This window comes from Eleginops maclovinus, chromosome 7 (assembly GCF_036324505.1).
Source record: "Eleginops maclovinus isolate JMC-PN-2008 ecotype Puerto Natales chromosome 7, JC_Emac_rtc_rv5, whole genome shotgun sequence".
NCBI lineage: Eukaryota > Metazoa > Chordata > Actinopteri > Perciformes > Eleginopidae > Eleginops > Eleginops maclovinus.
Genome location: NC_086355.1, coordinates 18,969,526 through 18,997,110, shown reverse-complemented (window position 1 = coordinate 18,997,110; position 27,585 = coordinate 18,969,526). Strand labels below are relative to the sequence as shown.

General features: G+C 38.8%; 1 protein-coding gene across 1 annotated transcript in view; it reads left to right on the top strand.

Moving 5' to 3' along the window:
- Positions 1 to 20,704, top strand: part of tmem163a (transmembrane protein 163a) — an 84,631-nt gene extending 63,927 nt beyond the window's left edge. The window contains exons 3-8 of the mRNA XM_063888442.1: positions 3,349 to 3,392; positions 4,531 to 4,622; positions 7,916 to 8,012; positions 13,880 to 13,991; positions 16,989 to 17,130; positions 17,295 to 20,704. Of these exons, the coding sequence (XP_063744512.1) occupies positions 3,349 to 3,392; positions 4,531 to 4,622; positions 7,916 to 8,012; positions 13,880 to 13,991; positions 16,989 to 17,130; positions 17,295 to 17,355 (548 nt within the window). The 3' untranslated portion in view covers positions 17,356 to 20,704. The remainder of the gene's footprint in view (positions 1 to 3,348; positions 3,393 to 4,530; positions 4,623 to 7,915; positions 8,013 to 13,879; positions 13,992 to 16,988; positions 17,131 to 17,294) is intronic.
- Positions 20,705 to 27,585: the final 6,881 nt, after the last annotated feature.

Below are 27,585 nucleotides of genomic sequence, written 5' to 3'. Positions count from 1 at the left end.
ATTTGTACTTGAGTGAGAATACAATCAAGAGAGAGGTCATGTAGGAAAGAGAGGGAGACTCCGAGTGACAGTATGCCAGACAGAGCGACAGCATGCCAGACAGAGCGACAGCATATGGGTATGAGTGTGTGTGGGCAGTGTCACACACCCAGCCTGAGTAGTACCATCTAACTTGTACCAAGGGGTCTGTCTGGGGTTGCCCTCTCCTCTCTCTTTATTTCCTCCCTTTTAAATTCACTCCATCACTTTTTCCCTACTATTGAGCTTTTCTAGTCCCCTTTCTTTCTGCCACGTTTTAAATATAACTGTAGTTCAGACTGAAGTGATACTTTAAGCATGGAAAGAAAGTTATTCGTAACTTTTGTTTGAATATTTATAAGTGTCTGGCAAAACGCAGTGTCACTCCATGTCTTTAGAGCACTGTGCTCTAACAAGAATAAAGAAAAAATGGCCAACACTCAAAGATGTGTCAACAGACCCTGAGATATAGCAAGAAAGGAAAAGAAAGAAGGAGATACAGTGGGGCAAAAAAGTATTTAGTCAGCCACCAATTGTGCAAGTTCTCCCATTTAAAAAGATGAGAGAGGCCTGTAATTTTCATCAAAGGTATACCTCAACTATGAGAGACAGAATGAGAAAAAAAAATCCAGGAAATCACATTGTAGGATTTTTAATGAATGAATTGGTAAATTCCTCGGTAAAATAAGTATTTGGTCACCTACAAACAAGCAAGATGTCTGGCTCTCACAGACCTGTAACTTCTTCTTTAAGAGGCTCCTCTGTCCTCCACTCGTTACCTGTATTAATGGCACCTTTCTGAACTCGTTATCAGTATAAAAGACACCTGTCCACAACCTCAAACAGTCATACTCCAAACTCCACTATGGCCAAGACCAAAGAGCTGTCAAAGGAGACCAGAGACAACATTGTAGACCTGCACCAGGCTGGGAAAACTGAATCTGCAATAGGTAAGCAGCTTGGTGTGAAGAAATCAACTGTGGGAGCAATTATTAGAAAATGGAAGACTTACAAGACCACTGCTAATCTCCCTCCATCTGGGGCTCCACGCAAGATCTCACCCCGTGGGGTCAAAATGATCACAAGAACGGTGAGCAAAAATCCCAGAACCACACGGGGGGACCTAGTGAATGACCTGCAGAGAGCTGGGACCAAAGTAACAGAGGCTACCATCAGTAACACACTACGCCGCCAGGGACTGAAATCCTGCAGTTCCAGACGTGTCCCCCTGCTTAAGCCAGTACATGTCCAGGCCCGTCTGAAGTTTGCTAGAGGGCATTTGGATGATCCAGAAGAGGATTGGGAGAATGTCATATGGTCAGATGAAACCAAAATAGAACTTTTTGGTAAAAACTCAACTCGTCGTGTTTGGAGGAGAAAGAATGCAGAGTTGCATCCAAAGAACACCATACCTACTGTGAAGCATGGGGGTGGAAACATCATGCTTTGGGGCTGTTTTTCTGCAAAGGGACCAGGACAACTGATCCGTGTAAAGGAAAGAATGAATGGGGCCATGTATCGTGAGATTTTGAGTGAAAACCTCCTTCCATCAGCAAGGGCACTGAAGATGAAGCGTGGCTGGGTCTTTCAGCATGACAATGATCCCAAACACACCGCCAGGGCAACCAAGGAGTGGCTTCGTAAGAAGCATTTCAAGGTCCTGGAGTGGCCTAGCCAGTCTCCAGATCTCAACCCCATAGAAAATCTTTGGAGGGAGTTGAAATCCGTGTTGCCCAGCGACAGCCCCAAAACATCACTGCTTTAGTGGAGATCTGCATGGAGGAATGGGCCAAAATACCAGCAACAGTGTGTGAAAACCTTGTGAAGACTTACAGAAAACGTTTGACCTCTGTCATTGCCAACAAAGGGTATATAACAAAGTATTGAGATGAACTTTTGTTATTGACCAAATACTTATTTTCCACAATCATTTGAAAATAAATTCTTTAAAAATCCTACAATGTGATTTTCTGGATTTTTTTTTCTCATTCTGTCTCTCATAGTTGAGGTATACCTATGATAAAAATGACAGGCGTCTCTCATCTTTTTAAATGGGAGAACTTGCACAATTGGTGGCTGACTAAATACTTTTTTGCCCCACTGTATGTGTCAGACGAAATCAGAATCTGAGAGAAAAGAAAGGCTAGGAGAAAGACATTTGGAAGACGACAAAGACAAAGAATAAAGAAAGGAGAATGGGGGCAAGGAGATGAAAGCTCTGTAGTTCAAACCAACTCCAACCTGGCCTCAAATCTCCAGTTACCATGGTGACTGTCGATAGGCTGTCCCACGAGACTCGGTCCTGAAAACACAGGGGGAGACAGAGAAAGACAGGAACATAAGGACAAACAGAAGGGCAAAAAAAGCACAGGTGTGGCAGACGAGAACTGTACTGAATTTACAATAGCCTCAATCCCAACCAGTAAATCTTCACGCATCTACATCATTGTAATGCCACTGTTACGATGCTGGTTAGGAATGGCCAGGTGTTATTGGTTAAAATTGGTTAGGTGTTAGGATTTGTTAAAAGATATTGGTTAAGAATGCTTGGAGGCTATTGGTTGAAATTGGTTAATTGTTGTTGATTAAGATTGGTTAAGTATTATTGGTTAAGATTGGCTAAATTATACACGTTGATAGAAACTTAACCAAAGTTTGAAGGTGCACTTATCAATATATTTATTTTAACAATTGATCTCATAACTAATGTTGAAATTGTGAACACAGAGAATTAAAAAACATATTTTGCATTCAGCTCAATGTAGGAATTTAGTGTCTTTTAGCATGTTGTTTTGGTCTTATAACCCCAACTGTGTGGTTACCGTTCACTGTTCTTATCAACATGTTGTTTTGATTTCAACAATTCAACATTTGACGGAAAGCCATTTAAGGAACTGCTTGAATTGTGAACCAGCAATAAACTAAACCAATCACAGTCTCTTATTAAACAGTTTTGATGGACCTTAAAATCAGCTTTTTTAGCATGCTCATTTGAGATGATGTGCTTTAAATGTTCTACACCATTCTGTCTATCATGGTGGATTAATAAAGAAAGTCCCACTTGGGTTCAAACATGTAATTATTATGTAATGGTTCATCATGTTATTGTTTATGTTGCATAATTTACAGTTTTTTCAGCGCACAAAACATGCCATTATTAAACATGATACGATGTAGGTGCAGGCTAAGAGATATTAAAGTGCATCATTAACCTGGGAATCTGTGCAAACGACTTATATCAAGTAACTAAAGTGAAATAAAAACAAACATGGACTAATGGCTCTCTCTCTCTCTCTCTCTCTCTCTCTCTCTCTCTCTCTCTCTCCACAGCTGTATCATTCATGAGACACAGCGCTTCAGCCTTCGGATTTGCCGTGAGTTTCCGCCTCCCTTCTCCCCTCCCTTTCCATTAATCAATTAGTCATTACTTGGGTTTCTGTAATTTATTAATGAATCCTGTTACCGAGGTGTTATTGGTGCCTTTGTCTCCAAGGTAACAGGGCAGAGAAGGAGAGGCTGGGCATAGAGCTCAGGTTGAATATCAAAAAGCGTTTTGTGTTTGCTAAACATGTCTTCTAGCTTTTACCAAAAAAGCTTCCTATTACTTCTCATCATTTAGGAGTAGTGATTGAATGTAATTGGTTTTAAAAATGAGACTTAATAAGAGTTAAGTGAAAATATAATCCTCGGTGAGTGCAAATGTGATTAGCATAATGTAATTAGAACATTATAAATCATAATCTGCAGTGATGGCTATCTTTTTATTAGAAATTGGGTTTTAATTAAAAAGTGCTTGGCTATCTATTGCAATTTTAATAAAGTAGCAAAAACGGCAATACATTGATGTAAACCAGCACAGAGTGGTTAGATCATAGCAGCTGATCGTGGGTAGCATTAGTGGGTGTTATGATGTTTAAAGCTTTTAGGGGTTTGGACCTGGATCCGAAGGGTTGCCGGTTCACTTCCCGATGAAAATACATTGTGCGTGTATATCTTCCCTGTGTGTGTAATGTGTGTAAACACAACATAGTTGAGAAATACATTACCCTGTGAGGGATTAATAAAGTATGTCTTCTTCTTCTTCATCTTCTTCTTCTTCATGTATTGCTTAATTTTGAGATTTCTGGCAATTTTACTTACAGAACATGTCTTCTTTCCTTCTTCTAATACCTTTGAGGTGTTTATTTTATTAACTGTGTCTATTAGTGTCTGTAGATGTCCTCAAAATTCACCAAAAGTTAACATTAAATAATGCCTGATGTAGGTAATCAAGTGGGGAAATATTTACATCTAGAAGTTGAGGTTTCTATTGTATTTGCCTTTAGTGTCCCCCTTACATTCTGTTTTGTAGGTATTCTGTTTTGGGGATGTATTTTACCTTATCATGTTGCTATTATAACCACACTTTTTTTCCCTCTGTCATGCAGCTGTTGTTATACATTAGATGCAAGTTCTATAATAACTTTAGACCCTTTCCTCTCTTTATTTGTGTTATCTGTGTTTCTGTTGTAGTTTAATGCTACTCTGGACATCCTCTCGTCATTCATTGTCCTTTGGCGCTACAGCAACGCAGCAGCTGTGCACTCTGCACACAGAGAGTATATGTGAGTACCAAACATTTTTCTCAGTTGAATTAAAGTGTGATTAATGATACATCCGTGGGGTGTGATGCAAAGTGTTCATCTAAATCTGGTTTTGTAATGTTTTACTGATGCTGTCTCATTGACACATATTTACATCAATATGTTATTCTGTTCACATTTGTTTGTGATTTGAAATTGATTCAAACGATGATGATAAAAGTAGAGATGGAACAAATACAAATGGACTACAATGGAAGAAAGCAATATAAAAACACATGACAACTCCATTGTTCTATATAATGGATTATCTATCTGAGCCCAATCTATCCGAAGATGTAATTTCATTGGGAGCGAACCTTCAATTTTTACCAAGATACCAATGTACAGAATAAGGGTTAAAGTAAGTGTAGGAGCCACATGAATAGTATTTTCTGTTTGTTACGTAACATATTTTGAGTCACTTTAGGTGGTGGGTGTGTCTATTGGATTTGGGTGGTGACGTTTGAAGCTATATCTGTTTGCTCTTACCTGCTCACTTGATGATAGATGGAGAGGGAGTGAGCATTGGAAAGGATCATTTTTGTTGACCGCATCGCAAATCATAATCGCTTCACGATCGCATATGCATGAATCTCTGGACTGTTTGTTTGCTTGCTTTGTTTGAAAATAAAAGGTTAAACGTCTTACAATGGGCAGTGAGGAATTCATTCCATGCCTTACAAACCAGTTATTTCATACCCGTTTTGTTATTCTGCTGAAAAAGAAACTATATATACTATTTCAAGAGGATGTTGGATGGATAAATAACTCAGAGCTTTCAGATATTTGGAATTGTAATATTTCTGGCATCTTTAAGGGTGTGAACCCCTGTCTTGTTCTACTTTTAGTCACATTGGACATACAAGGGCACTGGAGCAGTGCCTTCCTAATTGAGCATGGTAACTTGCTGTTCAGTATGTCACTGTACATCACAGCTAAACAGAAGCCTATAAATCCATCAGCTGAGTCCATTAACTGGCTGTCAGGTTGCACAGAGTCTTACAACAACAGCACCTCTGCTACACTCAGAGGTGATAAAGGACTGAGCTCCACTCTCCATCCAATAAAAGAATCAGAATCATGAGCACACACAACAAGTTCTGTACTTAATATGTACCCAAACACATACAACACCATACAACACACAAGCCATCCTTGTCTCACTCCCAGCTCTTCGATAAGGCACTGGCTTCTTGGTACTGATGCAGAAGACACACTTTACTAATGCACTTTCAAGTAATTCCAATGTAAACCCATCCACCTCATTATTGGACACCCAGAGCAGCAGAAGTAAGATTTAAGAGCACAAAAGTCAGCTGAGGGAAAGAGGCTGGGTTGATGAATGGTTTAAACAAACACAGGAGGGGGCCCACGTTAGCGTCCCTTTAAAAAAACAAAAGCTACCTTTACAACGTCAATGAGTAAGAGGATATTAATGTATGTCCGTAGTTTATTTTACCCCAGTGACTTTTTTGTAAGAGCAACTGTGTGGTAGTATGTCATTATTTTCCTGTTATGTTGAGTCAAGTTTTTACAAAGTTAGCCACGTGCTTACTTTCTGCTTCAAGATATACATAAAAAACTATCCGGAGTAGGCATGAGACTACTCAAATATGCATAAATACACATAAACCATAGGGCTAGGGTTAGGGTAAGGGGCAGGGATACATATTTTTTTCTCTAACAGATGTGATCAGGACCATTAATGTTTGACCAAGTAGTTTTTAAGCTTGAGAGTTCCTGTTTGTACAGGTAAGTTGGAGCATCTTCGGTTAATACATACTGTAAACAAAAACCAAATAAAAAGCAGAATAGGAGTAATGGCAGGAGGAGATATTCAGGTTACAGTGTGTGTGTGTGTGTGTGTGTGTGTGTGTGTGTGTGTGTGTGTGTGTGTGTGTGTCTGAAATATAATGTACAAAAAGAAGATATGCAGGGGGTTTATTAAAACCATTTTGAATTATGATGGTGAAAATGGATAAAGACTCCATCTTTGATGGAGAGTGTCTTATCTCATGTACAATAGTCAACTTTTTTGACGTTATATTTTTTCAGCTATTGGACCACCAAATCATTTTGAGTTAATTGAGTCATTGTGAAGGTTCAAGGTTCAAGGGTTTTTATTGTCAGATGCACAGCAGCTACAGTGTAATTATGGCATTGAGAGTCTTAGGTCCCGAGCTTCTCCAACAATGCTCCATATTATAAAAGGGAATAACCACATCTTATTCCATTGCTGCCAGAGCAAGGAATTGTGGATATACAAGCATCCTGTAGCCATTCACTCCAAACATTCACCTCATTATTCCGGATATTGTTTTAATGATCCAACATCAAAAGTGCTGCCCTCAAGTGGCTACTTGTTTTATTCTGGTAGCGCACACTGTGACCTAAATACATTCTAAACAGTCTTCTGACACACCCAAACACGCTGTGACAGTGGTGATACATTTAGTTGTGACGTTATGCAATATCAGGCAAATGTTTCTTTTTCAATGCTTTATTCCTCCAGGATGATGCATCATACATTGTGCCAGGCACACTGACTGTGCTTATTCAGTCATTAGTCTGTTCAATTAATTTCAGCATATAGTGTAACTGAAGGGATGCATCATTACCACAACACTGGCACATGACTTATTACTGACATAAGTCATTTTCAAAAGTCTAAGGATTTTACAGTGTAAAAATGGATCAAAATCTCAAGTAGCAAGCTCCTCCAACATTGCAACATATTTATATAGGACATAAAACAATTACAATTGTGCAAGAAGAAACAGAGTATAGAATAGTGCAGTTTATATTGCAGACCAATGTGCAAGTAATGCAGATGTAAACTATATAGACGTCAGAAAAATAAATTGTATATTGTAGTGATGACTATTCTGATAAATGTATTGTAAGATGCAAACAGATGAATGCTTTAGGTTAAGGAGGCACCTAAAAGAACTCAGGCGATTAGCAGCCTTATTGCCTGTGGGATGAAACTGTCCTTGAGTCTGGTGGTGTTAGAGCTGATGCTGTGGTACCGCCTGCCAGACGAAAGCAGACAAAACAGATTGTTGTTGGGGTGATGTGGGTATTTTTGGATACACTGGCTGTGATTTAAGGAAACAAGCAGGTTGTTAAAGAAATTGAAGACAATGTGAATGCTATCGAATCAGCATCTTCATGTTATTTCTTTACATACTAACTTGCAAAATTGGCAGGTTTAGCAAAGATATAATAGTAACTAAAGCGAACTCTCCTAAACTCTTCTCTCCGTCTGTCTGCAGAGCATGTGTGGTCCTGGGGGTTGTGTTCGTCCTCTCTTCTTTGTGCATCCTTGGAAAGGCCATCCATAATCTGGCTACCAGGGAGCCTCCGGAAGTGGTAACACACACACACAGACACACAGACACAGACACAACACACACACACACACACACACACACACACACACACACACACACACACACACACACACACACCCCATAAACAACAAATCCTGTATTGAAATCATTGGAATTGTCATATCGAACAATATCTTGGGAAAATAACTGACATCCATACTACACAAGATCCATTGGACATTGGTGGTGATTCTTGGCTTGTATGTCTTGTGACATAACTGCTCTCCAGAATTTGTTAAATGTTTGAAGCTACTTATGAGCAGAAATTAGATTTCCAATTATTTTCATAGTCAGTGTATTTATTCATACTACTAGAAGTCAGTTCAGTGACAAGTCAACTGAACGCATTGTGAAATTGGTGGAGTGCCCCATTTAAAGTGTTTAATTAGAAAACTTAAATACTGAATATAACTGTAAAATAATGTGTGTGATAAAAAGAGAATAATTACATTTATTTTTACAATAATAATGTATTTTTATAACATAGTAGCACTTCAGGGTCAAGTTTTGCATCCTATGAGAAAAGTGGTAAACACAGGTGCATGCACAAAGTCGCACTGAGTATGAAAATTGAGCACTGAGTTACATATGGGCTCATTTAGTACATCTACACACAGAGCAATACAAAAACACACACACACACACACACACACACACATCATTTATAGTTTGTAGCGCATATCTTTTTATAGCCTTCTGCTGTAGCTGCTCTGACGTCAGAGTTTTTGTCTCCGTCCCCCTGACTATTGTTCTCTTTTTTCTCTTTGATACAGACAAGCACATACATGCACACACATTTAGTGTCAACACTTCCCTTTCCTGCACACGTCTCTCTAGAGGTGTAAGACTATGAATCAGGTCCCAAAATAGTCTCATCTTTCTGTTGCCAGGGCACGGCTCGACTATTACATGGTCACACTATTTGGGGAGTGTCCATTGCATCTTTTCCAGCCCTGTGCTTTGTTACCTCGTATTTGGGTTTGTAAATGATTCAATCTCCACCATCTGTCCATTTCAATAACCATTGAAGCCAACAGACATGAACACACTCCAAAAACACATAGCTCCTCTTTAAGTTAAGTTGCACTTTTTGATTTTGTTATAGAGCCAGCTGCACTATCAAATACAAACATATCTTAGTTTTCAACAAAATGTGGGACTTATTGGCCTATTGCCTTTAAAAAACCAGGAGGGGTAGGTTACCCTGTGGGATTTTCTAGGAAACGCCTTACAATGCTTTTGTCTAAACTTTTTTAAAAAATGTGGTTTCTTTTTGAAAACATTTTGGCATAAGGATATAGCAAATATTTTCTTGGCAATATTTTTGCAAATTTAGGCACTTCTGTTTATTGTCCCAAACAACCAATTTTAAAAAGGACATATTATGTTTATTTTCAGGTTCATATTTGTATTTTGTGCCTTTGCTGTGACGTGTTATCATGTTAATGTTCAGAAAGGTATATCTTTTTCTGCTGCAGCTCCTCTTTTCACCCTCCGTCTGAAACCAGAGCACAGTCTGCTCTGATTGGTTAGCTGGCCAGCTCTGTTGTGATTGGTTAACTTCTAAGAGTTGTGTCGGAAATGGCCCGCCCCTCAGCCTATCACAAAAATAGAAGCACAAGTGTTCCTATTGATGTCTTAATGTTATGGAAGTAAACAAAGGAGTCAATCGAGTCGTTTCAGGCAGGGGGTAATGTGCATCAGAGAAACTCCCTCAGGCATGACCTTTCAGACTTTAGTCTTTGCAGAAAAGGAACCCCCCTCCCCCCCCAATGCATAATAGGGCCTCTTTAACTATATAGACGTAAGCAAACTAGCTATAAACCTTCTCAATTTCTATCATTTGTCTTCTTGCTGTATGTTTATTAAGCAGATTTACAAACTTCTGTCATATTGATCAAGTTAAATCAATGTTATGACCTGGGGACAGATATTGGCTACAAACTACAGTAGTTACATTAGCATCTTGTTTGCACCCAATTGCATCTTCAAATGCAAATGCACTCTGTCTAAAGTTCACATCTTTAGTCACAAATTCAGCTACGACTGCCAAAGCCTATTATTTAAATGTACAGCATCAGTACAAATACTAACACATTTTTTTAACCATAAATTCAACAAAGTGAGGATAAAACAAAACAGGAAGAAAGCACATTGGATGTAAGGATGTATAACTATCTGTACCAGACAGTAAATGTGAGTCTTTTTGATCTTTTTTTAAACCATGTTTGATGGTGTAAAAATGAGTCAGTGAGGCCCCGTTGACCACAAATCTAAAGCAGAGAGTCTGAAGTTGGTAGAGAAGCGAGCGGAGGGCAGCAGCTTCTCTGCAGACTGTGTTTGATGCTCCACTCCCATTATGTTAATAGAAACTGGGGGTGTTACAGTAGGTCTCAAAGGAGCTTCCTGACACCAGCAATAGCCGATTACCTCTGTCCATCTCTTTGACATTCTCTCTTTTCTTCACCAGCCCTTCTCCCTTCTTTGAACTGTATCTTCTATTTTAATCTGGGCTTTTCTGTCTTTACCTACATCAGATTGATTATCAGTTTGTTTATCCGTCTCTTTCAGCAGCTACTTGGCTTGGCTAGATAGATGTTAGGGGAACAAGGTGAAGACAGTGTGAGACAAGTGCTATACAAAAACAACATTAGCATCACAAGCTAGATTAACAGTATCAAAAGAGCCACATATAAGACAGGAGAAGGGGAAAATCAAGCCAGACAAGCTTCAGGGATTAGGAAGTTAGCTAACTCAAGAAGAGTTAGTTTCATAATTGCAAGTGTCAGTATATTTGAAATGAGCTACGTTTGCTAGCTAGCTTACAGCAGATCTGAAGGAATAAGTATCAGAAGGAATCATTAAATCACATTGTTAAAATAAGCCAGGTAAACTTACATATTAGGTACATTTCCACCAGGAAGAGTGACAGTTTACCAACTTTATTGTCGCCGATCCCAACAAGTACAGCCTTAGATGAAAGCATGGTGTGTAAGGTCTCAAACAGGTCTTGACACCAGCAAGAGCCCATTACCTAAGAAAACTAACTACACAAGAAAATATGAAAAACACGAACAAACATTGCTTTGTTTGAAATCAATAATAATTTGATTTAATAATGGCCAACAGCAAACAGAAAAGTCTTGAATATTGTAAAGTGTGAAGAATATTTTAATCTCAATATCTGCCATTGATCAGGTCTCTTTTAGTTTCCTTTCCTCACTTCCTCATTCATTATCTTTTTCCACTCTCTTTCTGTCCCCTACCTCTATGCTCTGTCCTTGTTTCCTCACCACTCTTCCATCATTTTACCCAGACTTTCTCTATCCTCTCCCAACAACTTCATAGTTTGTCTCACTCCTTTACCTTGTCTTCTTTCACTGATTTATTGTTTTTTGTTTTATATTTTCGTTATTCGTGTTCTATTATCCATTGTGTGTCTGAAATACACGTTTTCTTTGAAGTCTCCATTACACAGAAGTTGGAGGCGGTTTAACCTTTGCTATGTTTGTATCTGCGAAACAGCGTGTGACAGGAAGGGCAAGATAGGGATTATAAAAAGGGAGTCAAAACTGCAGGCTGAATATGATGTCTCTGTTTCTGGGCTGATGGCACCATTGATTAATCATATGTGGTTTATTCTTCTGAGATATTCTTTGGTTCAATTTGAATTTAACAGCCAAAACATAGCAACAGCACAACACACTTAGAGCACTGTAAAATGTTGCTACGTTGAAGTATCACGCCGTAAAATCACATTACACAGACAGAGGGTGGAGAAAATCAGAAATCCTAATTCGTGTCACGTCCCGGGTCACTGCTCTCATGGCAGGCTGTCTGTGTCGAGTGCCTGATTAAACACACAGAGCTGAGCTTGGCTTTCCTGCCAATGTGCTGGGTGGAGAGAAGGCAGCACACACAGATGCAACAAATACAGTACATAGAGTGCTAGCATGCTGTGACACACTTGTTTGTTCTCTGATCTTGAGCTCAGTGAGTCCTCCGAAATAAATAAAGCTTAGCAATCTGAGAAGTACTCGCCAGTAAAAATCTAAAAAGTGTCCCTTTTTTGCCTCTTTTATTCTATTGAAAATAAAACAGCATGGATAAAGTGTTCCACAAAACTGTAAAACCGAGAGAATACTGTTCACAACTGCGATATTCTGACATAAGCAGCAGTCAGCCAATGAAGGATATGTAGACGTGTGAAATGAAAGCCTCTATCTCATTCAAGTTTAATGGAAGTGAAGAGGATGCAAGGGAGTAATAAGTGTTTAGCTGACCCGCAATAAAGAGCTCAAACTGAAAGCTAGTGCATTTTGGTTTAATGTATATTGTGTGTGGGCTTTTGTCATAGAATGGTATAAAGAAAGACTAAGCCTAGCTTTAATCCGTAACCACTCTGCAATGATCGATAGAAGTACCCTAAACCTGCATGCTTAATAATGGCCACCAGGGGACAACTTCACTGGTTGCAAAAAGATGTCTAATTGTGTAGAAGTCTATGAGAAAAATGACTCGAGTAGATTACCTAATGAAGTGTCTATTGCTATTTTCAAGTCTTCTTCAGTAAAGGAGAAAGTAGTTTTTTTGAATGATGGTCCCATGTAAATTAGACGAAGAAGCAGCATATGCTTTATAGCGTGATTACCCTGTGATTGACGAGTCACTACCATGAAACATGACGATTGGGTTCGAGGCTATGAATGTACAGTATATAATTTCATGTCAATTAGGTTCAGTCTTTATCCAGTCTTGACAAAGAGTCTCAGGCAAATGAAGTGAATGGGTGAACCATGATTGTGCAGTGCCTTGACTAAATGCACATTTACCATATCTGATTTTAGTACGTTGTGTCCAGAACTTCACCAGCAGATAGAAGTAATATGGCATATTGGAAGAATTTAAATCCAATATACATATAGCTTCAGTCAAGCAATGAATGCTGGCTGGATTTCGCTCAGCAGATTTTGGGTCTTGACAGGAAGGATTGTTGAAAGACTTTAGCATTTCAGGGATTTTACACAATCAAATCCCACCTAAGAACTATTCCAATGTCAAGGTCCTTAACATTCAAAGATGCACCAAGTCCTTTGTTCAGATGATTTAAATGATGCTTCTGCCTCCGTGCTCCTAAAACACCAACAATACAGTACATATGATGCATTTCCTGTCCCCAAACAAGTGAAATTTGCCAGTACATTTTTCCTGATATTTATCATCAGCTGTCTACCAAAATCTGTTTCTAACTATTCTGACAGAATAAATTAGTAACTAATATTAGTTCTGCAAGACCTATATTACATGTGGGTTTACTCTGTTTGGTGGGTTTGTCATGAAGTTTTTTTTTTTTAACAAATATGTTACAAATGATCAAAGTCTGGGGAAGAAGGGTGAAGTCTGTCAAAAACAAAAGTGTGGTTATTCTCTCATGTATATTTTATACTCCCATTTTATTTATTTTAGTATTATAGTAGTAGTTTCTCCGTGTCCGTCCCCTCTGTTGGCCCTATTAAATCTGTTAGAGAGGCACTTTGGGGTCAAGTGCTGTTTTTTTGCTGAAACTTAAAAACACCAGACCCTCAAATCACTTAGAGCCGCCATCTGAATGACCTTGGCTTGATGCACCAAGTCAAGCCTGTATATATATTATTTATGGTTGAGCTGAGAAAGCTTGGTGGTTCGTTCTGTCTGACTGATGTTGTTGGTGCTTTTGAGTGTTTGCTCTACAGACAGTGTGTAGCTTTCTCTCAGTATGTGTGTACTCTTCATTTTTATACACACATGGTAAACAACAAACTTATTATTCAAATAATGTTCCATCTTCTCTCTCCTGTCTTTCCTCAGGACGACTTCCTCTACAGTGTGTCTATAGTGAGCGGAATCACATGTGCTGTCCTAGCTGTGGCCAAGTTCATGCTTGGAAGGGTGCTGACTAGCCGGGCACTTATCACTGACGGTAGGGTGTACAAGCAAACACCCACACGTATAAATAAATGAAAATCTCCACAATTTAGGAGGTCTAAACAAAGCATACAAATGTAAAATTGGCTACAGGAAATTGTGTTTTACTCACTAAATGTCCAGGAAAACTCTCTTGTGTTCCATCTCTCATTAGTGATTTCTTTAGCCTTTAATGTTGAGGATCAATGTCTGTGTCTCACTTCTGCTAATGAGAAGTAGTTCAACCAGAACAGTTACGTAACATACTTTCCTGCTGTGGTGATATTTGTTTCCAGGGAGAGAAATAAAGCCTTGAAAAGCCTTTTCTAGGAAACTAGAAGTATTTCATTGTAAAAGTACCTAATGTTGCTGTCTGTAACTTCGTAACGCCATCATTGTGTCAGGAGGAGCGAAGCAGGCCGCACCCAAATGCAGGAAGGACACAGGGTTTAACAGAAAATACCTTTATTTCAAGGCCAAATCGATCAGAACTCTCTTCCTGAGGAACACATCCAAAATTGACGAGGATCTAACAACAACTGAAGGACAAACAGAACTTAAATACTAGAGGAGTGATCACAAAGACAAGACACAGGTGGGGAGGAAGGAAAAAAACACAGGAGCACCAGGTGAACACAATCAGGTAATCAAACAGGAAGGGAACAGAGACAGGAAGAGGAAGCAGAGTGCACACTTTTCAAAATAAAACCCAGACAAATCTTGACACATTGTCATAAAGCAGATATTTGAACCGCACAGAAAAACGTCATAATTCAACTTTGGTTATTCACTAACTAATCATTATAAGGTACTAGAATGTATAACTTTCCAAAAAATGAGTGTAAATGAAAATATTTGCTTTTGAAATGTAGTGTGGCAGAAGTCTAAAGTATATCAGCATTAAAAGACTGTTCGCTTGTCCTGATCCATGTGTGAAAGGGCAGGGTTTATGTTAAACCAATGCCAAAGCCACAAAACAGATTGTGAGTGAATATCTTGTTTTAGAGAAAGTTGTCCTTGTAATAACTGGATTGAAAGAAGAGGTCATGACCCACTGGCTGCTACACACATGCGCACCTGAACAAAAGCACAGCATACGCGCACTGCACACAGCTATTCCCTGGTCCCAGAACGCACAGACCATCAATCCAATAAACCTTAGGTTGCTGTTTTCAGAGACTGGATTTATTTCCCACAAGACCATACACTTACTGTAGGCGAGATAATAACCTATTGCAGTGGGTTTCACACAAGGAGAAATGTAATTATTAAAAATACATAAGCCCCTTTTACTGGCAACTCAAATACAAAACTGTATTCAAGAATTATATAGCCAGTAGAGTTTTTGTATGGAAAAGTACAATTACTCTTGATATAGGTTTCATGACTTGTTTGATAAAACATTCATGTCTGTGTGGTAAACGGGGGGAAATTGCTAGTCAGGCCTTGTGCAAATGATTTAAGAGCAGCTTCAAAGTAAGATGACAGGCAAACTCATGATGACGATAAAACTCCTGCGTGACAAAGGCTGACAAATAATTGAAGATTTAACCCTCCGTAAAACTACAATTAATCATTTTACCCCTAACCCTGACCCCAACCCTAACCCTTACACTGCACTTTTGTACAGTTCAAACAATTGAGAAACAACATGTGAAAGGTTCTGGGGCTGTTTCCCACTGTTTCCAGTCTTTATACCAAGCTAAGCTAACCAGCTGCTTGCTGTAGCTTCATTTCTACTGTGCAGACACTAGAGCAGCATCAATATTCTTGTCTAACTCAAAATGAGTTTCACATTCAAAACGTCAAACTTTTCCTTCATGACCAAAAGATTGTGCCCTCAGCTAAAGAGATTTCGGTTGAAATGTATATACCACTTCTTCACCTAAGTTCTTAACTTGATCATCAGGATTAGTGAAGAATATTTAAAACTGAAACTACTTAAACTTCATTACTCAGACAAACAATTCATGAACAGACAGACGGCACTTTTGTGGTCACTTGTTCTTTGGCACTTTGGCATTATTATTATTATTATCATTATTATTATTATTATTATTATTATTATTATTATTATTATTATTATTATTATTATTATTATTATTATTATTATTATTATTATTATTTCCCTTTCCTAAATTAATTTTACCAGAATTTTCGCAAGTTGATTGGAAGGTTATTCAGATCCCCTGTTGCAGGGTGTTAGGAATGGCCCCTAATAAAGAATTGAGAGCAGCTTGGTGCATTTCCCTTCTGGGCCATTCAGAGAGTGATTACACCCTTTCTTTAGAGCTTAAGAGAGGTGAAGAAATGCCAACCAAATATTCTGACTCTTCCTTAAGTTAATGCAAACCTCAATTTATCAGCCAAACCTCTGGTCTTTAGTCCCTTTTGAGACTTTTTTTGCAGATGAATCTTTTCTTTTCATTTTCAGTAATCTGAATACATTTCCACAAGGTGACCTGAATCAGGGCACATCTCAATTCATCCATTCAAGAGTAAAGGTTGACTTATGATAACCTAACATTTGCAGTCTTATTCAGTTTATTGGATTGTTGTCATAGAAAAACCTATTATACATATTTCCATGTAATCAAAGAGTTATTCAATTATTATTTAGTAGACTTAAAGTTAATTCATGCAGGAATTCCCTAGAACACAGACCATGCAGCAGGATGAGGATTTAACAGAAAATAACTTTTTATTTCTCTATTTCAAATGTTCATCTCCCTCCCTTTATTCTCATTTAGACTCGCTGTGCCATCATTGAACTCTTATTGTCTCGATGGGTAGGAGGGGCTTATTTTGAATTGTGTCTTTTCAAACAGGAATTGACAATGCAACATATATTACTGTTCACTAAGACATTTATTCTGAATCAAAATGCAACCCTTCAACATTATTAAGGAGCCATTTCTCTCGCATTTCTTTTTTCTATCTGTTTGGGAACCTGTTATCAGGCCTTTTATGATTCAGTACTTCTAGATAACATTTCCACATCTCTGTTTTTCAGGGTTTAACTCTATTGTTGGTTCTATCATGGGATTCTCCATTCTGATCAGTGCTGAGGTCTACAAGGACCACGTTGACGTCTGGTTTTTGGATGGCACCATCGGAGTTCTAATTGGACTCATCATTTTGGCCTATGGTGTCAAGTAAGCTATAAAACCGACAGTTTAGATTGCTTTATTTCGGAATTTATATATATGTTTATATTTTGCCATTCATGCTGAGTACCAAAAAAGCCTATTCGACTGTGGAAAATGTATTTCTGCACATTTATATACTTTCCAGTGACACCTTGTTGCTTTGCCCACAGACTCCTGGTGGACATGGTGCCCCGCGTGAGGCAGACGAGGAACTACGAACGCTTTGAGTGAATGTGTGTGTTGAGCATATTCAAACACACACACCTCTCAGCCCTCTTCTCGCTGTGTTATTTACACACTTTCATACACATTTAACCTGAACATGCAGCATAACACTATGCTATGAATACTGTACATAGTGCATTCAGAAACACACATTAATGCACACACAAATGCAGACATCTGATAAACTTTGAAGGAGAAGGACTTGATTAAAGAGCACATCCTGGAGAAAAACACCTAAATACTTATTTTCGGACCTTTGTCACTTTTTGTCCATAAAACCAGTTTAAAAAAGGCGTCTAGAATAAGAAAAGGCACAAGACCTGAGAATCCTGCCTTCAAGCAGGATTTGGGAATCCCACTAGTTGCTTGAATGACATCATATAAATAATCACATACAGTATATCATGCTGTAAGATACTACAGTATATGGAATTGTCATAGTGGATAAAATCAGGGTCAAAATTACTAAATGGTTCAGATTTGACTTAAATGAGGCTTACACAAAAACAGGAATGTTGTTCCATAAAATATTTTTAGAAAATGTATAACGAGATTTTGAAGAAACCAAACTCCAGGTTGAGTTCTGCTCACCATTTTAAGGTTTGATATTTTTATTTGTAGTTATTATTAAGTACAGGTGACTGTTCTTAATCAGACACACATTTTGTCAAAACCCCAGAGGCCTCCTCTCTTCAAAGCAACGACCATACATCCTTATTTGTTGCTGAAGAGGAAAAGAGGTAAAGTAAAAGAGCACATGTGCAGTCCTTAGTCAGCATACACTGCTGCTCAAAGGCATCAGCAAACACAATGAGGTCATCCTCAATCTAGGAACTCAACTAAAACCAAACAACAGTGAAGAGCACAAAAGACACTAAGGATAAACATTTGATGGCTATGTAGTGTATGTAATGTATCCAAGCACATCTTAGCACAGTGCCAGTTTTAGCACAATGGGCAATAACGTATTAAGAAATGATCTGAGAGTATTTAGTCTGTTTTGTCTTTGACTTTACATTTCATTGCCATGCAGTATACATATCTTTAGATTTTTTTTAACAAACACATACATGACTCATGCAATAACTACAAATGTACTGAAACTGATGAGTGGTTATAAATCCCAAGTTCTTTAAGGGTAAGATGGAAAAAATAATGAATACGTTTTGGTTTTAACACCTCATCACGTTAAAATTATGAATCAAAGGCACTACAACAAAGCCTCTGGTACGGTTTTCTACAATCCTTTTCATTTATAATTTTCTCGATGGAATTTTGTACTGAATCTGATTGGGGTATTTATTACTTCTCTTAATCTTTTATTGGATAAGACAAAGTCTCAGACCTAAGACGAAACCAAGCACAATGACAAAGATAAAGCAGCCTGAAGGGAATATCATTTTCAGAGATGCTGTTTCCTCCTGCGTATGCATACCTGTTTATGAGTCATTTGTTCTACATGTTACCATTGTAGTCAACCATTATGTGCAATGAACTGAATGTAAATACTAACCACATGGTCTGTTAATATGTTAATTACACTGTTCGGGTGCATTGGTAAAAAGAAAAGTCATAAATATAGTCCTAGTAATTTACATAATAGGCTTTTCAGATTAGACAACATATAATTAAAGTACAGGATGATCAATGTTGCATATAATTACAAATCCTCACTCTATAGTGCTTATATTGTAAACGTTGTTTTAAATATTACTGTAGATTATTGGTGAAATGACATAAGTCTTATTTGGCACTTTACTGAAAAATATCATAGAGTGGATGAAGGCGGCATCTGACAGCGCTATCCAAGGATCCTTTAATTTGAACATTTCAAAATAGGAGTTGATTGTCAAGCAAATCATAATTAAACTTGTTGAATATGAATCACAATTATACTGTAAATGGTAGCAAAAAGTACTCAATAATAGTAAACTCTAATCAAAATTACAATTAAAAAAAAAGTTAAATGCTCCGAATTGCGAAACACAATGTAGAGATATACCTTCATTGTCATCCTCTCAGAAAAAATTAAAACACCTCAAAATGAGTCGTAACACTCATGAAACTTTTGATTAATAATGTATAGAAATACATTGATACAACTCATTCATAGACCCTTTGCTAAGCACAAACAGATTTGAATGAGCTTTTTACCCATGGCACCAAATACATTTCCCCTGTCTGCATGACTGTGGCCTGGTTTATTCTTCTGAATGTGCTTCTATGCCCCCTTGTGTTAAAAGGCCACATGACAAAAGTTGTAATTACTTTCTAGGAAAAGAGTTTACATTTATTCCGAGCAGTAATATATCCTAGGACAGTGATTCTGACAACGCCTACATCCACTCTACGCTGTAACTATCAGCTCTCTGTTGACACACTGGACAAAGTGCGACATTATTGCTATTGTCTTTAATTTCATTTTGTGAATAGCTATAACTGAAAGGTGTGAATCCTCTCACGCCACTTCAACTCACCAACAGCACACTGATTTGTAATGTTTCCCCTCTGATGCATAAAAGACAATCTTTACAAAAACGTTTACTAGCAAAGCACAGTGTTTACTTGCAAATAACCACATGACAAGGCACAGAACAAACTCTTAATAACGGTATGCTTTACTAGCGCTTTTGCTCATATGGTTCACTATATTGTGTTGATTTTAGCAGCGAAATCCTTTCTACCTCTGCATTTTTTTTGTGTTTTCATGCTTTCTTCTTCATGCTATTTAAAATGTAGGCCAGGTGCTGGGATTGTGGCCCCTTATACTCCTTAGTAATGGGTGATATTTTAAGCTGTTGCACTCACTGTACATCAGGTCAGTGCAACAGCTGAATACCTAAAGAAATAGACACATATGTTGGATATAACTCTTAATTTTACAATCATCAGAATTGCAGTTGTTTTACATTCATCTGTAAACTGCCTAAAGACATGTTTGAACATTCACACTCACTATCAAATAGCACAAACATAACCTCCATATTTATTTGCAAGGCAGTATGATATCTAATACATTTTTATGTTCCATTGAAAAAGCTCAGAAACATTTCTGCAGCTTGTGCCAAATCATTGAAAACATCAATTCCTTTCTTCCGATGTGTGTTTCATTAAATTATAATTTGTATTGTATGGATGAATAGATGTATTATTATTATTAGTGCCCCAAGAAGAGACATCAATTCATTAGTTTGACTTAATTTCACAATATTAAGATAGCAATACTAACCACATCACTTCAGAGGTTACAGGTGCATTTCACACACACACACACACACACACACACACACACACACACACACACACACACACACACACACACACACACACACACACACACACACACACACACACACACACACACACAAAGATATAACCGAATTTCCAATAAATGAGTCAAAACAGAGTTATTATTCATCTGTTTGTACAGTAATGACATCAGTGCTATTACAGATGATGTAAACACCATTTATTTATGTAAAAGAAATATGAGGTATCGCTTCGTCAAAGAGAAAAGTTTTATTGATTAATAAAGTTTTATCCTGCTTAATGTTCAGAACTGTTTTTTTTGTTTTTTTTTCCAACCTCGCAAGATCATGGAAGGCTTTCACCAAGGGAGTAATTGGGGAAGTTACGCATCACAATTATGCATTGTGGAATAAAAATGATTATGGAATACATCAGGGGTATTCAACTAAAATTCAACGAGGTCCAGTTAGACAAAATGTCCTCAAGCAAAGGTCCGGAACATCAATATGTCTAACTGGCGTTATGAATGAGTGTGATATACATTAGCTGTGACCAAGTGGCTGTATCGACGTCTGCATGTAATCAACAACTGACTGTCTCATCAAACAGTACAACTCAAAACAACAATATTTATTGTCACTTTAACTATACAGATATACAGTATAATACTGTAGATATTTGTAATGTTCCACTCGGGATGCATTTAAAATAAAATAGAGAAAATAAATAAAATAGCTTTTGAAAATGTGTCCATCTTAAAAGAGCTTAATTTTAGAAAAATGTAATAAATTGCAGCAGCAGCTTGAGTTTATCTTTATCTCTGTTAACCTGCTACACATCTTAACAGTTTCAGACAATTATATAACATATCTGTCCGAACACATCATAACAATTGAACAGTTTTAAGGTTTGTCTTTCTTTCCCTCTTATATTCCACTCCCTCATTGACCTTCTTTAGTTCAGTGAGAGGACTGAGCTCTAGCCTGTCTGGCCAGGATTTTAAATCGGGGCTGAAATGGTGTCAGAGACCATTCTCATGCACATGTGAAGGTGCTCATTGGTGCTCCACTCACCGCCTTCTCTCTCTGTCTCCCGCTAACTCGTCTCTCCTCACTCTTCTCTCCGCCTTTTCTCTCTCCCCTCACTCTTCTCTCCATGGGCGAGGCAAATTATTAACTTGGGCTTAGGCTATAAAATATGCCTACCTGCGCCGAAAACAGATCGCCATTTATTTTTTTACTGAACGTAGCCTGCATGACGGGGAACTAGACACGTCTTTAGCATGTGAGTAGGCCTATCGGAGACTGGTCATAACCTTTTCAGATCTCCAAATCTTGGATAAAACTGTTAATTCCATATAGTTGCCTCAAGGCAGCGTTAATGATTTTAGGCTACAGGCATGACGGTAGGCTTAATACAACATAAACTTGGTGTCCAATTCTTCTTCCAAAACAAATACTTTTTTGTCAAATACAGGGATTTCCACTTGTATATTTATTATTAAAAGACAAAAGACCATATGACCCCAAGTCTCACGGCAGATAGGCCTACTATAATAATCCCGGTCGATATGTGTATGTGTGTGTGGCCTGCCAGTGAACAATGGATATGTGCCAGTTCTTCAAAAGAAAAAAGACAGATTCAGGTGAGAGATAGGGACAGTCCATAATGACCTCTGTCTTGTTTTTTTCTGAAAAGTGTTAAGCTGAAGTAACAGATAATATAAACCAGCTATCTGTATGTTGTATGAAATTTGTGCCAAGGGAAAGGGAGAAACATGGAGATGGAGAAGGAGAAAGGGAGAGCATGCAGGAAGAACCAGGTGAGAAAACAACAACAATAAATTGATAGTGAATAGTGGCAAGCAAAACAGTAACCGCTCATACTCCTATACGAACGTATTGGCATTAAGTAGCCTATACTACGTTTACTTTTTGTAACACATTATTTTACACCACATCTTTTCATATTAAAGGAGGAGGAGAAGAACAGGGAGAGTCCCAAGGGGATGAGAGGGAAAGAAATGAAGAGACAGAGCAACATACAGACCACCAAGCCAAAGCAGCAGGGACAGAAGAGATCTGTTCAGATTTAGGGGCCAAGGATACCGGTCCTAAACAGTTAAAGCTTTCTCAATACCCTCATACTCAGTTTGGCACACAAAAAAGAGCCTTTCAAGAACAGTGGTTCAAAAGTTTCAAATGGCTGGAATACTCAGCTAGACAAAATGCTGCTTTCTGCTTTCCTTGTAGGGTATTTGGCAAAAATGTCAGAAATGATGCACTAGTTAATAATGGAGTAAATAACTGGCAAAAGGCACTTGGCAAGTTTCAAAAACATGAAACAACACAATCACATAAGGATAGTGTGGTTTGTTGGAACAGCTACAAAGCAAGCCTGTCAAAAGGGAATGTTGTGGAGCAGATAGAGGCAGCGAGTGCCACTGAAATTATTGAAAGAAGGGAGTACCTAGAGCATATTGTGGCAGTAACCTGCTTCTTGGGGAAGCAAGGCATAGCATTTAGAGGTCATGATGAAACAGATGAGAGTCACAACAAAGGTAATTTCCAAGAATGCATGTCACTTTTGACCAAATTTGATCCCTTCTTGCAGAGATACACAGCCCCTTCAAACACCACATACCTCTCATCTGATAGCCAAAATGAAAAGATAGAGTGCTGTTCGCAAGAACTACCAGAAAATATCATCAGTGAGATAAACGGATCAAAAATGTATGCCATTATGGCTGATGAGGCCAGGGATGGAAAGACAAAACAGTTGGCACTTTGTGTTAGGCACGTGTCTGCAGAGGATGCCGTCAAAGAAAGGCTCCTAGCCCTTACAGAGGTGTCAAAGTTTGACGCTATTTCGATAACAGCTGCAATTGAAAATCAGTTGGTAAAGAAGGGAATTGATCAGTTGAAATGTGTGGCACAGACCTACGATGGGGCAGCTGTCATGAGTGGGGATGTTGGGGGTGTACAAGCCCATTTTAAAAAAAGCACCCTGAGGCAATTGATGTGCACTGCTATGCACATGAGTTAAATCTTGTTTTATGCCACACATGCAAAGCTGTCTCTGAAGCCACGGAGTTCTTCAACATGCTGGAAAGTCTTCATTCTTTCTTTAGTGTCTCCCTTGTAAACCACCATAAGTTAGTAGACACTCAAAATAAATTAGGGTTGCAGCCAAGAGAACTACACGCTGGGCATGCCAGCTTCATTCAGTGACTGCAGTGATTGATAATTTCCCTGCTATCATTGAGTGCCTCGCCACAATCAAGACACCTACAGCAGTTGGATTGAGGTCAAAACTCAGTACATTTTCCTCAGTGTATTTGCTGATAGTTTTCCACACTCTCCTGTCTGTAACAGCAGGTTTACACAGATACCTACAGAAGGAGACCATTGACATTGCCCAAGCAGTGACATACAAAAATGCAGTGACTGACACCATGAAGCAAAAAACAGTGATACCACCGCTGCAGATGTTTACTCCAGAAAAAAAGCTATGTGTGAAGCAAACCAGATAGCAGTCTCAGAATCATCCTCAGGACACAGGCGGAAGACAAAGAGAATGGATGACTTTGTTGTTGAGTCAACTTGCGGGGCAGGCAGTGAAACCTGTGGCTCTTCAGAGTCTGAAGATCTCAAGAGGAAGCTTTTGTTCCCTTGTCTGGACAGAATGATCTGTGAACTTGAGAGGCGTTTTTCTGGTGTGAATGAGGAGGTGCTCAATGGAATTCAGGCATGCAGTCCAACCTCAGCCCACTTTTTGTCTGAGCCTCATCTGACAGCACTGGCTCTGCATTACCATATTGAACTGCAGTCAGAGGAAGTGATAGTTGCAAAAAACTTTCTGAAGCGCAAGAGTGAGGCTGGTACAGTTCAGGACATGCTAACAGTGTACAAACTTCTAGATTCTGAAATGTTCGCTTCACTGAAAGCTGTTATTCAGGTTGCCTTGACAATACCAGTTAGCAGCTGTTCATGTGAGCCGTCTTTTAGTGTCTTGCGTCGGCTCCATACATGGCTCAGGAGGACCACAGGCCAAAGCAGACTCCAGCACCTAGCTGTTATGTCTATTGAGAAGGAGTTGCTTGAAAGTATTGAACACCAAAGGGTCATTGACAGGTTTGCCACCCTCAAAGTGCGGCAACATAGATTAACTCTCCCAAAGTAGAGTGTATTACCTGCATACATGGTAGATGAGTAAATGAGGATTCAAGGGAAGTACTTTCAAAGATTTCCCCCTCTTTTTCTTATTTTTAATATCTATACCTTCTAAGTATTTTCAAGACCTTGGACTTTTTGGTTTTACCTTATTTTTTTGCCCTTGATGTGAAGCGTGTTTTATTATTAATTATTGATGACTTATATTGGTTTATAAAAGTTCAGACAGGTGTGCAACCAAGTAGGTTAGAGATGGCCATTTGTAAATAATTTACAGAAGGAGACTGTTGATATAAAAGGAGGACATAACACTTTCATAAGAACTGTATAGGAGCTTTATAGACTGTTTCTGACAGTAATGATGACACAGGTTCATTTGAATTGAGCAGAAGAAGAAGAGTAAATGTCAAGAAATGTGAAAAGACTTGGTTTTGTGTTTGTTACAGGGGGCTGTCTGTGTGAACTGTCACAATAGTGTTCTGGAAAGATAAAGTGTGGCATTAAAGTACTTTTTCAAAGATTTGCACTTGTCTTTCCAGTCAGTGTTTCCCCAAAATATGATGCTCTTCTCTCACAAATATCAGAATGATTATCCAAAATTATTTTTCAATAGACATATTGTTTGTTTTTGTGTGAAAAAAGAGTGGGTGGTGGTGGTGGGGCTCATTTGGTGCTCAGCACCCCTAAAGCTCTGACCCTAGAATCGCCCCTGCTTCTCTCCGCCTTTTCTGTCTCCCGCTAACTCATCTCTCCCTTCACTCTTCTCTCCGTCTTCTCTCTCCCGCTTTCTCGTCTCTTCAGTGGCGGCGCCGCAGATTTCTGTCTCGTAAACGGTCGTCGCCATTTCCGAGCGACCGATCTTGAATTCCGAATGCTCGTGGAATGTTCGTGAATTTTCGGAACTTCTCGGGATTCTTAGAATTATGGGTAATCACATTTCTTGAAGAACACAATCAACATGGCGACCGAAGAAGGGTCAGATCTTGCTCTGCTGGCGGAAGAAGCACAGCAGGACCTTCTCAGGACCGTAACACTGTCTTCCACTCAGCTGAGGTGAGTCTAAGTTGCATTAAGAGTTAGTAAGACCTAGTAAGAGTGAGTAGAGTAGAGTCTTCGGATAGGTAGGAGCTTTTTGTAGAGTAGAGTCTTCAAATAGGTAGAAGCTTTCTCCAGTTTCCACCGCTCCTAATACAAGTAGTAGTACGTTATACCCGGGCTCTTCTTCAGCTCGGAGTGTAACATGATTTTTGGGTTTGTGCAAGGAGGCTAACATAAAACCTCCTTGGTTTCTGGTGTTCTGTTGTTGTGCTTGACTGGATGAATATTATGAATGTATGTTCTGTTCTCTCTGTCAGACTCACTCTGACTGACTGACTCCCTATTCAACCAACACCCGGCTTTTATTTTCATGTCTTATGCGTCTTAGAAAGACAGCAGACGCTAGCCCAGCATAGCAGACAATAGGAACTGCATCTAACACTTGTCACCTACATGGCAATACATTGATATGCGGCCTGATTAAAATGTCAGGGATTTACATACAGATTAATTCTGGTAACAACAATGTAACAAAACATAGAAATGTGTGGCTCAAAAGGGCTACAAGTTTGGCAAAACTGCAATAAAAGCTGACCACATAAAATGAGCACTTCTCCCCTTCTTACACAAATTCACCCTACATGTATTTGACCAGGACTCAGAAATATAACACAGGGAATATATGTTTGATTTGGTTGAAGATTCTTGGTCATTTGTAATAAACAATATTATATTTACCCTTCTTCAGTTTGCGGGTGAAGGAGAACAAGAAAAGGTTCGGGCGGCCGAAGGAGAACCAGACCCAGAATCATACGCTGATCTCATAAGATCAGCCATTGAGGAGATGGACGACTTGAAAAAGCTTCAGGATACCACTGAAGTTGACCAGGAAACTTTCCTGGAAACTTTACCAGAGGATTGCACTTACAGGATCACAAGTCTTCGGGGCACTTGCTCTGGGTTTGTTTCCAGTGTCTTAATACCAAACCTGACTACTGACAACTACAAAGACTGGTTACTTGAATATGAAGCCCTGAATGACACTTGCTTGAGGAAGAAAACAGTCAAGGGTGAGACATCTGGCTATTTCATGCAGACCTACTACCGTTGCCAACACAACACAAGGAAGTGGAGTCCAAGTAAAGACCCGCAGCGCAGACTTAGCAGGGATCCTACTGCTAGGGTTAAGAATACGAACTGCCCGTTCCAGCTAGTGCTGAAGATATCAAGAGAAAATGTCTCTACCATTGACGTTCAATGTGAGCACAATCATTCAGTTGGTACTTTGGAAGCTTCCAACTTCAAAGATTTGTCTAAAGAAACAGTGGAGAATGTATATCAGCTTTTTGAGTTCGGTCTGACACCATCAATCGCTAGACAGCAGTTTTTGACAGACCTTAAGAATGATTGTAAAGATGACATCACTTATCTCCAACAAAAGGCGGATCGCTCCATCATGCCGAGGAAAGAGACTTCAGTCATCTGTACCAACAATTTGGGAAAAAGAACTATGGAGGGAATGACAGTCAGATGTTTATCAAGCTGGTAGAAAGACTTGAATCGTCTAAAGAACAGACTCCAGAGGCAAGTACCAAGCACCAGATATATGAGGGTGACAGTAAACCTCTCATAATTGCACTGCTAACTCCATTGATGAAAGGGGTTCATAAAGAAGTCCCTCAATCAGGAGAACTTGTTTTTGTAGATGCAACTTTGAATACTGAAGAACATAATTTAAAGGTCTTCATGTTATGCACTCACCATGTGAATGGTGCAT